The 15,001-nt window shown below is 36.8% G+C and overlaps 1 protein-coding gene across 6 annotated transcripts in view; it reads left to right on the top strand.

The window, feature by feature from the left end:
* The window catches only part of JPH1 (junctophilin 1), an 81,257-nt gene extending 67,630 nt beyond the window's left edge, over nt 1-13,627 (top strand). Inside the window, exons 4-6 of one of the 6 annotated variants that reach the window (XM_032442765.1) lie at nt 3,382-4,046; nt 10,920-11,015; nt 13,608-13,627. In XM_032442765.1, coding sequence (XP_032298656.1) covers nt 3,382-4,046; nt 10,920-11,000 — 746 coding nt within the window. In that variant the 3' untranslated portion in view covers nt 11,001-11,015; nt 13,608-13,627. Of the gene's footprint in view, nt 1-3,381; nt 4,047-10,919; nt 11,016-11,121; nt 13,555-13,607 lie in introns of those variants that run through there. The other 5 variants (XM_015855794.1, XM_015855793.1, XM_015855792.1 and 2 more) reach the window with 5 other exon arrangements.
* Nucleotides 13,628-15,001: the final 1,374 nt, after the last annotated feature.

The following is a 15,001-nucleotide window of genomic DNA, read 5'->3' as shown; positions in this document are numbered from 1 at the left end:
CACTTGGGCAACACTCTCAGACACAGGGTTTGAATTTTGAGTTGTTGAGAATTTGAACTCAGTGATCCTTGTGAGTCTTTTCCAACTTGGGATATTCTATGAATCTGTGAAGTGCTGTTCAAGGAGAGCAGCTTCCACCTTCATTTACATATATTACAAATAATACATTCCTTTGGTTTTCATAAGCTATTTCCTTAATCTGCTGTCTAACTGTCACTTCAGCAATGCCATCCAGCTGGAATCACAACAGTATGAACCAAAACTGCCTAATAACTAACACTGAGCAGCAAAAGTCCATCAGTTTTAAGAAGGCAGTAGCAAGATCAGCAAGTCACCATGGGAAAACACACAGGTTCTTCTACAAGGAAAGCTTATCTTTACTTGGTTAGAAAATACTTATTGGATCTGCTTTCCAGACCAGGTGGTTCTTAGGTATTCAGAAATATCATAGGAATATATCTACTGGTTGCTTGAACTAGAAACTGAAAAGCATAACTCTATTTTTGTTTACTAAGTAGATAATCTGGGCCTAACTTCTTTTCACCTTCAAATCCTATTCTTTTAAGGAACAAGCAGCTGAGCCATTGTGTGGGATGAAGAATTAGTGACTCCCTTTCCAAACTCCATTGACCCTGGCTCCTTTAGACTTGTGCTGTAGAGTGCATGTATGCAGAAGAAAAAGGAGGGTTGTGTTGTCCATGCCTCTACTGTTAGATAATGCCTTTAACAATGGAGGCTTGCTAAGTCCTGACATGCATTCGCAGTCCTCAGAAGAGAATAGAAACTGCTCATTCTGCTTGGAGTCAGTGGTTCAGACAGGTACATAATCTGTTTGTGCTGAATACAGTGAACATATATATATGTGTGTGTGTGTGTGTATAAAAGTCCTTGGCCGGTCTCCAAAGCTAACATCAGAACAGAGCCAAGTATCAGAAAGATGTGGCTGGCAGGATTGGAAGCAAGAGATTTATCTCTAATAGCCATATGTGATGTGTTGAAGCGTTTGGGAGACGGAGAGTGGTTGCTTTGTTACACTGAAGCAATTCCTCAGTGTCTGATCAGACTCTCTCAGGCCCAACTTTGATGCAGAGGGTACACCTCATTTAGTTGAGCCCAGTGTTGCTTAGCATCAAATATTGCCATATACCCAGTAAAAATGTATCACTTTTAGCCTGTTTGTTTTTTTGTTTTTCCCTCTACATGGAGAAAATGTAGTGTAGCCTGGAGGTCACAGGAGGAAAATCCTCTGTCCAACTTCAGAAGGTTTTTATAGATCATAGGAAACAATGGAGAAGACTGACATTTGTGAGACTCAGGTGTTTCTTATTAGAGTACCTTCAGTCCAAGCACCTAACACATGTCAGGTCTTTATCTATGTTGGGTAGTGGAGAGCTGTCTCAGGATGAGAATCTTCTGCGTAGATCAGAAGCAGAGATGCCATAGGGGTACAGGCAAGATCAGTTCGGGTACTGCTTGAGTAAAACTGAAAGGCTGAAGCAAGGGTGTTCCAGAATGGGGTGCTTTCATTGTAGTAGACAGAGAGAGGAATCTAACATGAACATACGTGTAGATTTCTGTAATAAATAGTTATTACAAATAAACAGTTCCATGGTTTCAGCTTAAATGTTAGGCAGAGCTCTTCTAGGTACCCTTTCTTCTTTATACCTCTAGTTTTATCTCCTGTTGAAAGAGAAGAAAACTGAAGTTTGTGTACATTAAAAACCTCAGCATTACCTTATATATCTCTAAAAAGATGAAAAATTTGTGAATTGTGACTGTAACTGACTTAATATGTGGTGACTTTTAGTTTGTGTTCTGCTGCCTTCCTCTTTTATCAGCAGATTACAGAATGCAGGCTTACCTTCTCAAAGAACCCTCTTAAACATCGTATGAGAACAAATCCTAACTTGTCTCGTCTTTTTCAGCAACTCCCTGTTTTCACCCCTGGTTTTCAAAGATACTGAAATCCTTGTGATTCTCCTGCTCAAAAGCAAATCTGTGCCAAGTAATTCTCACTCTCAGCAGTGCTTGCTTACTTACCAGATGATTCATAACTTCCGAAAACTTCATGCTACTCTTTGTTCCTTCCTCTCATCTCAGCTCTGTGTAGTGATGCATGTGTTCTGGCATCTGTAAAAACACCGTATCTGCCGAGCACAGCTAGAGTCTCCTAGAAATTCAAAGGAGGAAAATGTGTGCAGACATTCTTCCCTGGGCACAGAATTTCTTTGACATGAAAAACAAGTAAGCCTCACTTACGGAAGATAAAGAAATCAGAGAAAAATAGACGTACTAGCAAAGATAGAAGCAGAAAAATAGTTACACTGTATTTGGCAGAAGCAGTTCTGAATATATGGAAAGATTGTTGGAGTTCTTTATTAATAGAGCTCCCCAGCATCTGAATTCTCACAGGATTTGATCCTGGAGTCTGGGATGTGGCCTCTGGGAAGAAATTTAGAAGTTGTTGCCTGTTGCCCACTATACAGACAGGTTTACAGCAGTTTTATTTCTATCAAATCAGACAGACCTGGAGCAAAGCTTCTCAATCTGATTGTCTTTATGTGAACTACTGCATAAAAATGCACCTTGATCATTGAGTCTAGTGATAAATGTGCTCATGGGTATTTAGGTAGAATCTGGGGACAGAATATCCTTCATACCAGCTGCTGTATAAGTGTTTCCCTACCGAATGTGAGAGAATTTGTCTTCCTAGCTTCTAAGAAGAACTGTGTTACCCATTAGAGGTGTTAACTTGGGTTTGCATGTGGTAAGTGATTTGTTCAGGAAGATAAAGCCAGCATGTGAGAGTTCAAGGCACATATGTATGTGAATAAGACAAGCTGACATGCACACAAATGGAAAAATAAGTGATTCAAGCATTCAAGCCCTATTTCCTATGGGTTGTAAGGACAGAAGAAAAATTTAATTCTGAATGTTAAATACTTCCATATCAGACAAATACTATCATCATAAGTTGAATAGATGAAGGTAATCAAGGAAAGCATAGTTCTCAGGAAAAAATAAAAAAATTTTTTAAATGGTGTAAGGTAAACCAGTCTTTAGTCCCTTGGACTTGGCTATTATTTTTATTTGTAGTCCCTTAGCTATTATTTTTATCCTGTGGCCCTTTGCAAAGCTGAAGATGTAAGATCTTTGAACTGAATCAATAAGGATTTCCAGCAATTACCAGGCAGTACAGTAGCTTCAACTAGTGAGTCCGTTAGGGTAGATCCCTACAGAAGTCAGTGAATTTTTGGATAACACTCCTCTAGCCCCAGTATTTTAGCAAGGCCACCCAGTCTGACATCTCAGTGCAATACTTTTACTGTGAAGTCTTATTTTTCTTTTTAACAATAATATTTTTCTTACACTATTTTCCAGGGCCTGATTATATCAAGCAAAAATTTCAAGAAGGAATGGAAGTAAAAGAAAAATCTGAAGACAAAGTTCAGGAACAACCACCTACCCCAAAAGAGTCACCTCACTTTTATCGAAAAGGTACTACACCGCCTCGAACCCCAGAAGCAAGTCCGAGGTCGAGTCCTCCTCTTCCTTCTGAGCCTTCTCCTTCAAAACACCAGAAAAAGCAAAACGCCACTTCTGGGGCAAAACTCAATCAAGAAAAAAGGCTTTTAGCCACAGAGAACATAACACCCACGATTAACAAGCCTTTATATTCAAAAGCACCAATAAAAGAAGAAATAGCTGTGAAACACCAGTCAAAGCTTTCAGCCCATCACAATCCCACCAGCACGGAGAATGGGGAGTTGCATGGTCACTACCATGGTTATTATGTAAAAATGAATCCAACAGTGCTTCCACAGGAGCTTGGGGAAGAAGATGATGAATATGACAACCCATCACCATCAACAGTTTCACGGATACCACACTCACAGAAGCCAAGCCCTGCTAGATCTGGGGGTAAGCCAGATGCCAAAGAAAACAAACCTGAGACAAAAATTAAGAAACCAGAATTTGCTGCACCAAAGAATCCAGCTAATAAGGAGTCACATTCAGCCACGGAAAAAGAAGTAGTAAACAGCTCGGTGAGTACAAGAGAGCTTTTCACTTTTACTTTGCTTTTACCTCTTACTGCTGAGCTTTGTAGCCTGAAGACAGGCAAGGCTCAGTCTTCGGTCAAATATTTGTATGGATACAGTCTGCTAGCTAAAATTGTCTTTACAAGAGTGAAATGAGGTGCACACATTCCAGTGCTTAAAAATGGAAGGGGGCAGCTGATATAGTCAAATATAAACAGGCTTTTGAATTGTATACCCTAGTGCATCCATAAATACAAGGGTATTGTTTATGCCTAAAATTCTATGAGTGTGTGTTTGAGATACATATTTTCAAATATAAATATCTTTCCTTGCTTTTTTTTCAAAACGATATTTGGTGTATCTTAGTTTAGTTGATAATTTCTAAGTACTAGAAGTTCCACAGTTAGGCTCCTGTCATGATGTAGAAGTTACTGCATATCCTGTAGCTTCTTCCAAAAATCTTATAAAAAAGTGAAATTTAAGATTTTTTTTCCATCACTTCCTCATGTGCCAGAGAAATGAATTGATGACAGTCATCAGGAGTTGTATAACTTGCAGTTACTCTCATTTTCAACCAACATGCCCTGTAAAAGGTCTTGTCAGACAAGCTTGAAATCTTCAAGAGGCGGAGAAATGGTGCCCTCGGTCAGGAAGGTCATTTGGTTTGCTTTGGCAGTTACTTCTTCTGACAAGGAAGCCAATGTAATGCAAAGGCTAAATGTCACATTAAAATCATTTTTAAAAGACTGACCAATATTTATCAAATAGTAGTTGAAAAATGTCAGTAATTTGGTATTATTCTTGGATTAATTCTGCTACACTGCTTTATTAACATGCTTACTAGTGGCATGGAAGAGAATATAAATGTGTTCTGATAAAGTTTGCAAAAGACAGAGGAGTTAGAAACCTGATAAAGAACTACAACAGCAGATCACCGGTACGAACTGATCCAAATCACCCGATCAGGAGAGGTAACTGAGCATGAGCGCTCAGTCTGCTGTTCATCATAAGCGTTAATATAATCCTTAGATTTACCAACAGGAAAGATTAAGCAAGAGTACGTGAGAGTCTGTTTTATCTGGGTTTGGCACTAGTGCAACCACATCTGAAACAAAATACAATATTCATAAATCAGAGATTGAAAATGAAAAAAAAAAAAACCGACAACAAAAAACAAAAACAAAACAAAATAAACCACAAGGAAAGTCCCATGAAAAGGAGCGAGAGTGATTAAAACATATTAGAATGGAAGATTTGAAACAGAAAATCTGTTTGGCACATTAAATCACATACTGTAAGTACACACCCCAAAATAGTTTACAGTAAAATTTCAAAGAACAAGAAGCTGAAAGTTGAAGCTAGACAGATTTAAAGTCTTATTTTAAATTTCTATTAATGAGATTAATTAAATGTACCATCAGTTTTCATCAGTCCTCACTGAGTAGTTCAACAAAGAACATTTTGCCAAAATTACGTCCTTTAGTTTAGCAAGAAGCTTATATTCTGTTTTGTGCAGATCAGACTAGATGTTCACTGTGGTTTTGTAATCTGCAAATCTGTATTACAGCTCATATCAGCCCTTTAACCTTTCAAATCTCACAGATATGACTCCTATCTAGGGTAATACAAAGCTGTCAGGCTCATGAATGTTTAGTGAGCACACAGAATTTCAGCCTGTATCAGAATATTTTCTTCAGCTCTGGTGAAAATAGGGCTCGAAGTAGTCCTTATTTTTCTTATATGGCATCCTGACCAAATCGTCACTTGGAGCTGAGGGAGTTTTCACATTAAGAAACCAAGCAGTAAACCTGAACAGCTGTTTATTGACCTTCTAGAATAATCAGGATGAGGGCTGTGAACTTACAGTTTGTTATCTGGAAGGATGGAAGAGCAATCAGGTATAGCACATTAACTACTGTTTACTGATGTTACAGCCCTCTGCTTCATTTGGAGCACACTAATTGCATTATTCTTATTATCAGCATGTCAGTAAGGAGGGAATGTAGAGCTTAGGAGATAATTTTTAATATAACATTTTCAGAAGAATGTTTTTCAAAGATATCTTCCATCTGTGTCTGTAAATGACTCTGTAGAATACATTTCCTAAAAGTGAAAAGTTGCTAGAAAAAATAACTGATTAGAGTACTTCTCTTTATCCCAGACAGTTCTGAACATGAAGATACTTTAGAATCCCAGTGCTGCATTAGAGAATTATTTTGTTTTATTCAGTAATTGCATTGCTTTATATTCATTCTGATAAATTGTTGTGGTTTGAAAGCACTCACCTGCATTAGATCTTCCAATAAAGTTTAATATATTTGTTAGGGAATAGAAAACAGAAACAAACTCTGAAAAGAGTGAGGAAGTATGACTTGGGTATATGAAATTTAGTACATTTTATTAGATTAACTGGAAGTGCTCTGCTTCTTCCAGGTTTCCAGTGAGAGTACATTAAGAACATAGATGTAAGACATATAATTTTTAGTTCTTCTTTCCACATATCTAAATCAGAGCTATTTCTCACATCTGAATGAAACACAGACCTTTAAGATGTCCATATGCATTGATTTGGTTAAGAAATTTATTTACAGCAAAGTCTGCAGTAGTCATTTGGTTAATAAAATTTGCGGTTTGTATTTTCTATGAATCGTTACATCTTTAAGAATGTTATTGAAAATCATTTATGCAATGTATTGGTTATAGTACTGATTGTGCAGGTATCCCTATTTCTGACATTATACTTACAAAATATCAGCACATACTCACACCCACAACACACTTGAAATACATAAATGTATATCTCTATGTTCTTATTTTCTACTGCTCAAAAAACAAAGTTTAGAATCGTTCCAGAGCTTCTTTGAAAGAGCAATACGACCCTGTCACAATTTTATCAAGGTAAAAACATGCATAAGAACAGGATGCCAATGTCTCTGTTCATCAGCCGTTCCAAAATAATTGCTAGGTTTTAGGCACTGACACTAGTAAATTGTAGGTGAATCATCCTTTTTTTTACCAAGTCTTCAGAGCCTTCTAGTTATACTATGCTACAGAGATTTCATTGGGACTTAATTGCAAACCATTAGTGTTGTTTCTAATTTCTCATTTGCAGCCTCTGGTCCCAGTATCAACTTGCATCCTCCTATCTCACCTTGAATGTGAGGTGGTTTGAGATAGACTTGGATTTGGATAACAAGTGGGACTGAATTGTAAAAAATGTCATTGTAATGTCTGCTTATGTATACGCATTTGATTTGTCTGATATGTCCTATGTTGCCTTAGGGCCAGGTACAAGCACAGGCACCAATGTTCTGTGTATGATGTTCCCAATTTTTGTATTGTAGATCAAGATTTTTAAGCCACACAGACTATTTAGCCTGGTTTTTATCTTTATCTAAATCATTACATTTGGCTGAACATTAACCCATGTGTTTCTGCTTCCATCTCTTTGTTTACTTAACATGCAGTTATCAAGGAATAAAACTACCATGATGTTAGGAAAATAGACCTCTGTCTGCCTGATCCTAAAAAATCTTTGAGCAAGAACTTTATGCTAAATATAATAGACATTCATAATGCAACGGGATTACAGGAGCAGTCTTAATACTTCCTGGCTCTCTGTTTTAGGAAAATAACTTTCTTCCCTCCCCATTCTGAAACCTAATCATATGGCTGTATTTTTATCTGCGTAAGTGGCTGACGTATTAGAACATGGAGGGGCAGTTTTTAAGCAGGACTGAAGGTTTTCTGATACAGCTTCTTTATTGCACCTGTGCTAGTCACTCTTGGACTCCTCAGACTAATTTTGGCTTTTGCTATTTTAAGCCTTTGCACTGAAGCCTTATTTATGGGAATTGCCATGAAGCATTAAATGTTTATTTCATAGGTATCTGAAGAACAGGTAGTAGTTAACTGCATGATAATCCTGGGTTGTACAAATATTGCTTGATCATTTTTTAGTTCATCAGGAAACTGTTTTTGACACAAAATCTTGGTTATTAGACAAGGAAATACACAGAACAGGTTGAAGGAGATGAAATTTATTTCTGTAAAGCATAGGCTTCATATTATCATAAATATATTATACATTTTTTCTTTGATCTTCATATAAAATCAACAATCAAATTCTTAAAGTATTGTTTTCTTCTGTCTTTGTAGGCGAGATTTCTTGATTCAGGCTATAATCTCTAAGGTGGGGTTTTTTTGCCTAATTTATCCAGGGTTACTGTGGTGAGATTATTAAACCCATGTAACCTGAGAGATGCATCCATAGAGAAGTCCCTTCTTCCTCCACCAACCTTAATTTCTTAAGACTAATGATAGTGAGATGCTCTTTGATCTGCAGTCCCAACTTACCATTCAGTCAAAAACTTTCTTGTAGCTATCAGAATGCTGTTTCAGGATATCTTATAGGTAATGAGTAAGGCTCATTGGCTCCTTGAACTCCCGGTAGGTCTTCAGTAGGAATAAAACAACTTGATTTTGATGGATTTTATTTTAAATTAGGCAGAGTATTAGACACTCAAATCCCAGTGAATTTTAATGGCATCAGGCATTGATCTCCTTCATGCTTTCTCAGAATTTCTGTGCAGTTTTAGGTTGGAGGCTGAACTATAAAGAATCTAGTGACCTGGCTTTGGTCAAACTGAGTCCCTACAGATGCCAAACTCAAATCTGAGCACAAATCAGTAATGTAATCACACTCCTTGTGGACCGAGATGTAACATTAATATGTATGTATTACTCCTGTTTGTCATGTGAGATTCTGGGATTATTTTATTTTTTTAAGATAAGGTCACTCACTCTGAGTGACACATTAACACTCAGGACTGCCAAACTGAGAGATTTGTAAATCGGATGTTATTTCAAGTAAAGCAAGTTTTATTGTTTAAATTCTTCTGATGTGACTTTCTTGTATAAACCTCACAGTTTCCAAATGTAGTTGGTGGGAGTCACCTGTTCTGAAAGAATTGGTGGGAACTTGAATTTCCTTTGCGGTAGGAAAGCACAAAGAACCACAGCTATCACAGTTGGGACCGTGCTAGAAAGCAAAAGAAGAAATGAATCTCAAGTAGCACGTGAACACAGGCTGCTTACATTCCTCTGATTAAAATGTGGTGATACCTGGATTCGCTCTCATTTTTTATGCTTGTTCTCCATTGCCAAGCTTCTCATATTCTTTGGTGCATAGTGGCTCACTTCCAGTAGGAAGTAGGGAGCACAGTTCCACTTCTGTTCTGTGATCCAATGGTTAAAACATACCACTAGTAAGTGGGCACTTGGTACTCAAAATTCCTTTGGTTAAGGTAACCCTAAACCCTAGTCTTCAGTTTCCTAGTGAATGTTTTTGACATTCTGCCACTAGGCCAAAGGCTAATGTTGCTACTAATACCATTCCCCCATGGCAAAATGTAAGGAGCATCCTGATGGTCACAGACACTGATTGAACTTCAACACCTAGTTCCTTGGCATACGTATAGATGTATCTGAAGAGGTGCAGGGGGAACATCATGACCTATAGGGACTGAACTGCTAATTAGAGTGAGACTCCCCCAAGATTTAAGCAGTGCTTGACAAAACATATTTTGTGACTTATTCAAGAACTTAGCAGTCCACATCTAGCCTGTTATCATACCTACTGTGTAAATGTGTGTTCTGGTAGATGTTTAAGTGACTGTTTTGGGATAAGAGTATGTGGTATAATAGCGACACTAATGTTCAGTAGCTTCCTAGTTACAGCACATTTTTAATTGCAAGTTCTTATAACTTATTATTCCAAAAGCTGCACAGGAAATGTTGTCATTGCCATAAAGCATAATGAACTACAAGGAATGCTTCTTGTGAAAACTGAAAAAGAAATTCTGATTTCCAATGAAATGAATTCATTCTTCTGGAAGCCAGTGATCCTTAAGTAGTTCAGCTTTATGGAGAGAGTTTGTGATGGGCTTTTTGTGATTCAGGAAATCATTGTCTGAGTAAAAGGTTTTTCTGTTTCTACTTGCACTAACTGCACACCTTAGCACATACAAATTTATGTGAAAATATGTTGCAGTAAACCAAATACATTGACAGAAGAATGGAAAAATTTAGGAACTCCATCTGTTGAATACGTTATTTCAAGTTGTTTATCAGAAAGCCTCCGTGTTCACTAAAAACTTCTTTAAGGTAAGGATTTGCAACCAAGTTTCAAAGTGGATCAAAGCAAGTTTTTAGTATTGCAAATTGAAATTTACTTAATTATTTGTTTCTCCTGTAACAGATATATTACTAGTGGTTTTAGTGAAGTGGTAATAATATATATATGTTTTTTCCTTTTAACTATCAAAAAAAAAAAAAAAGCATTCTTTTCATACAGCACATCATTGTGCAAAACCCTGCTTCTGCCTTGTAATGGTTTCAGAGAAGGAACCCACTGTATGGATGAGGAACAGTGCTCTGGCTTCAAGTTTGACTTCTTTATTTTGTTTTCTTTTAAGCTGGCACCATTTTTGTTTTTATAGCTTTGTTTACGTTTGTACAGTCATATTTGTCAGACAGTTATTCTCAGTGTGATTAAGAGCTGTGTAATATTATACTTACCTTTATTTATCCAGTTCATTTTTATACAGATGATATTTAGGTCACTAGAAAAGAAGAGTTTAACCAAGGCTACATTTCATGAGCAGAGTCTGTGCTTTTGATATTTAGATAACCTTTCAGAGCAAAGCCAGATCCTGTTTGTTGCTGTGCACTATGTGAAAGATTGCATTTTTGGACATGTGGTTTAGTGGACATGGTTGTGATAGGTTGACAGTTGCACTGGTTGGTCTTTGTGGTTTTCTCCAGCCTTAATGATTCTATGGTTCTATGATTAATTTTGTTCTCTTTGTTTATTTTCAGGGCCCTAACTCAGTCATGATTGCCCTGGTAATGCTGTTGAATATTGGTCTAGCCATTCTTTTTGTCCATTTTCTAACTTGATTGGAAATAGGAAAGGTAAGCAAGGTCTTGTTTTCCTATACAGTCACCACATCCACCCCACCTCAAATTATAAAGATTGAATTTATTTGCATACTTTTAATGTTTCCTGCTTTAATTTTAGCTATGCCTGAATGTGATTCAACATAGTTATTTAATTATGTAACTGTTTTGACCCTTCAGTGAAGTCATGACAACTAGTGGTGTTAGCCCACAGTTCTCTGCAGTTGTGTCATCAGCCTTTTAAATGGCACCAGGCATACTCAGACACAGGGAAGGAGGCTTGGCGTTAGGATGATGGGACGCAAGAGAGATGAAACTTGGAAAATTCAGCCAGGGGCCCAGATCAGTTTGTCTGCTGATGGTTTGTGGCTTTGGGGTCCTCTGAAAGCTGAAGCAAGCAGCCATGTCGGAAAACAAACAAAATAATATGCTGAAGCAGCCCCACCAGTGAAGTGCGTTGGCTTCTCCATCTGTTCCAACAGAGTGTGACTAAACTGGAAATGTACGGAGCTGCACTTTTTGTTGATGGAAGCTAACAGCTGCCTTACTATTTTACCGTCTGATGTTTTTAGTGGGGAGATGGGAAAACGACTGCCAGAGGAATGTGGTCAGAGGATTCTGTTGCTGTGGAAGTGATTCCAGCGTTCACTCCTATCTCATTAGAAGAAATAGTTAGCAGCATCAGTCACCAGTCTTATTCCATTACCTGCTGCTTTTAACATCTCCCACAGTGTTCTGGGAGATTGAATTTCATTTGCCTGTGCATGATTCTGTTCATTCGTTGTTTGTGAAATTTGATGTATAGCCATAACATAGTGTGTAGTCCAACCTGGAGAGCGCTACCGGTTCTGCCTAGCAGCAGAAGCAGAAGATAAAACCTTTCTCTACTCTGAAGGAATAATTCTTAAATTCATTTTCCTAAATCTGAAGAGTCTATTCACATTAAGGTTTAGGAAACAATATACAAATACAATATGCAAAAATTTCTATCTTCCTAAAGAGCTCAAATGCTTATGGCATTAGCAAGCAAAATTCTTTGGAATAAAAAAAAAGTAAGAATTCAAAGTCGATATCAGCACATCCTAAGCTGGAGATGAAATACCAGAATAATGCAAGGAAGACAAAATGTGGAGTTTGCATGTTGATTTATTTTTTAATTTTTATTTATTTTTTTAATTCTGGTGCTGTGATAATTAGTGATTTGAATTATTATGTTTCAGCACTGAGGTGTTTTGCCAGCATTTAAAATAATGTCTTGTCTGAGTGCTCATTAATGCCAGTGACAGTTAAGCTAATGCTCATAATAAACTATCGTGATTTTTAAACACTAGTTTTGTGTTGAATACATTCAGGTAGAGCATTTAGACATGTTAAGTGATCGTTTATCGATTTGATGCCTTCAGTGTCTTTAAAGTCCATTTATAATTTTACCTCAGCATTAAAAAATCCTCAAAATTTTTCATTTGGGAAGTTTGTCTTAAGTAGCTTCACAGCCCTTTGTTATAATGACGTGATCATGTTTCTTTTATGTGCCATTATACTGTAATTATTGTACCCTATATTAACCAAAAGCATGCTTACTTGCTGAAAATATGTGGTGTGATCATTTGGAAAGAAAGCATTTTAATTTGAAGCTGCAAAAAGCAAAGGGCTTGTATTACGGTTTATTTTATCTCTGTTAGACGATATTTCATACGATATAGTTTTTGAACCTGTTTGTAAACTTTATAAGTGTTTGCATGGTGTAACAGGCGACATTCTTAAAAGTACATTAGCTATCTTTTGATGCAGCATATTAAAGTAACTTAGGTGCGGACTGAATAGAGTGCAGCAAAGCAGCTCCAAGCAGGGCAGTAACACCGTGGTGTTTTTTACAGAAGTATGTTGAGAATCCTGTGTTTTCACCAGTGTGGATAAAGAAGAAAGCAGAAAGAAAGCAAATGAAAATAAAGCTTGTATATTTATTTTTTAAAGAGTCAAAATTGTGTTTTAAATTTAGGAAGGTAATTTTTAAATAAGAACAAAGTTTTAAAAGTTACTGTGTAAGCCTTGACGTAATGGACAAAATGTTCCATCCAACAGTGAAATCACCCCCCATCTCCTTACGTGGAGAGGTAATTTTGTAACTGACATATTTAATTCCTATTAAATGTTTATTTAAAATACTTTATGCTCTGGAAATAATGGGTAACAAAGCTTATGAAAATGTTTATAAATTTAAGTAAGCATGTTAGTACCATTTATAAATATGTATGATTTATAAGCTTTTTTAAAACAAAGCTCAAACAAATTGTTGGTATTTTTCTAAAATGTGCACAGCTGTATTTTACATGAAAGGCTATTTATAATTGGTTGTTATACTGTACACTACATTTTGGACAGCACAATGAAGCCTGCCAATGTACTTAATAATGTCATTTTGTCTATTTAAAGTTTCTTGCTGTCAAAGAATGAACTCTTTATCTATGAGTTTATTTATAATTCTTGACCCAAAATGTATAATGTACAGTTTTCACAACTGTATTTGCTCAAATAAAAATAAGTTGGTTATTAATAGAGTTTCAGACTGGTTCTTCCTGTTTACAAATTGCTTTTGTCACTCTCCAGAAACAACTTTTCAAGCAGACTAAATAAACAAGAAATGAACCAGGAATATAAAGTGAAGTCTTGACCCATTTGAAATCAAAATTAACAAAATCGTTAAGGAAATGTTTTAAAAAGTACCTTTAAAAAAGAAAAAAAAAAAAGAAAAAAGAAAGAAGGAAGGAAAAAAAAGCAAGTTTCGTTATGTGTCTTTTTTTCATGTTCTGGGACACAATTTTGGATCTCTAAGATGTTGTATCTTGTATTATACTGCCTCTGCCAAGATGGTTTAATTGATCTTGTTTTAATCAGTGACTGATCCATTAGGAGCTGTCCTTGTAAACAACTACCTTATTTAGATTTCCCTTCTCCTTAAAGTCTTCATGGGTTCACAACTGAAGTGAAGAATTACAAAGCAATATTTTACACAGAGAAAATTCACCATTACAGTTGCCTTAAGGACATCACATTTGGTGAATTAGTTCATGAACTCAGGATTTTGTTTTCTGGTTCCTGTTCAGATCACTGTCCAAAAAGAGTAAGCCTTCCTGTTCACTGAGAACATATTTGTAGTAATATTTGAAATAGGAGGGCTGCTCCAAAAGTGATGCCTCCTGTTTAGTTATTTTGGCCCATGCTGTCAGAGTCCGATATTGATGGTATAGCAGTAGAACTGAACCTTCCCACCAGCATTCTGTGATGGAGGGGCATCCTGACATAATGGTGTCTGAGTTGGAAGTGCATATGAAGCAAAGTTGTGTCATTGAATTCCTCCATGCAGTGGATGTGAGCACAGTAAGGCAGTGGGTGATGCAGTGGCAATGGGTCACATCTGCTGGTGCACGTTTTTACATGCATGGGATGCAGGCTCTTGTTCATCACCAGTGAAAATACATCGCTAATGGTGAATCCTGTGATATAAAGTGGTATTTTGTAGCTCAGGATTTCCTCTCTCAAATGGTATTGTTGTGCACTTTGTATCTGTTGTAGCTTTCACATAAATAAACAGGAGGCATTACTTTTGGAGCAATTGAAGTAATCGTTTATGCCTTATTTATTTTTTTTTTAAGTCTACCATCATGCAGTTTAATTTTAAGAATTTGTATATTCTACATGAGAACCCTGAAGAAAATTTTGTCACTTCAGACAGAGAAATGTACGTTCTTTAGAACCTTAAGCAGACACCACTGAGCAGCCTTTCATGATCCACACTGATGGCTGACATTTTGAGATCCATGCGTCCGTCTCCTTCCATGTTCAGGAATGTAACGCTGACATGAAGTACTTCGTCAGTGAATATGAATGTGATAATACATGCAGGCATCTTAAAAGCAACAAACAAGCAAAAGATTTGCCCGAAAATAGAAGAAAAGATGTTTTCACAGTCAGCTGAGAAACAGCATCTTTCCCTGCCCGTC

Source organism: Coturnix japonica, chromosome 2 (genome assembly GCF_001577835.2).
Source record: "Coturnix japonica isolate 7356 chromosome 2, Coturnix japonica 2.1, whole genome shotgun sequence".
Lineage (NCBI taxonomy): Eukaryota > Metazoa > Chordata > Aves > Galliformes > Phasianidae > Coturnix > Coturnix japonica.
This window is presented reverse-complemented; position numbering and strand designations above follow the sequence as displayed.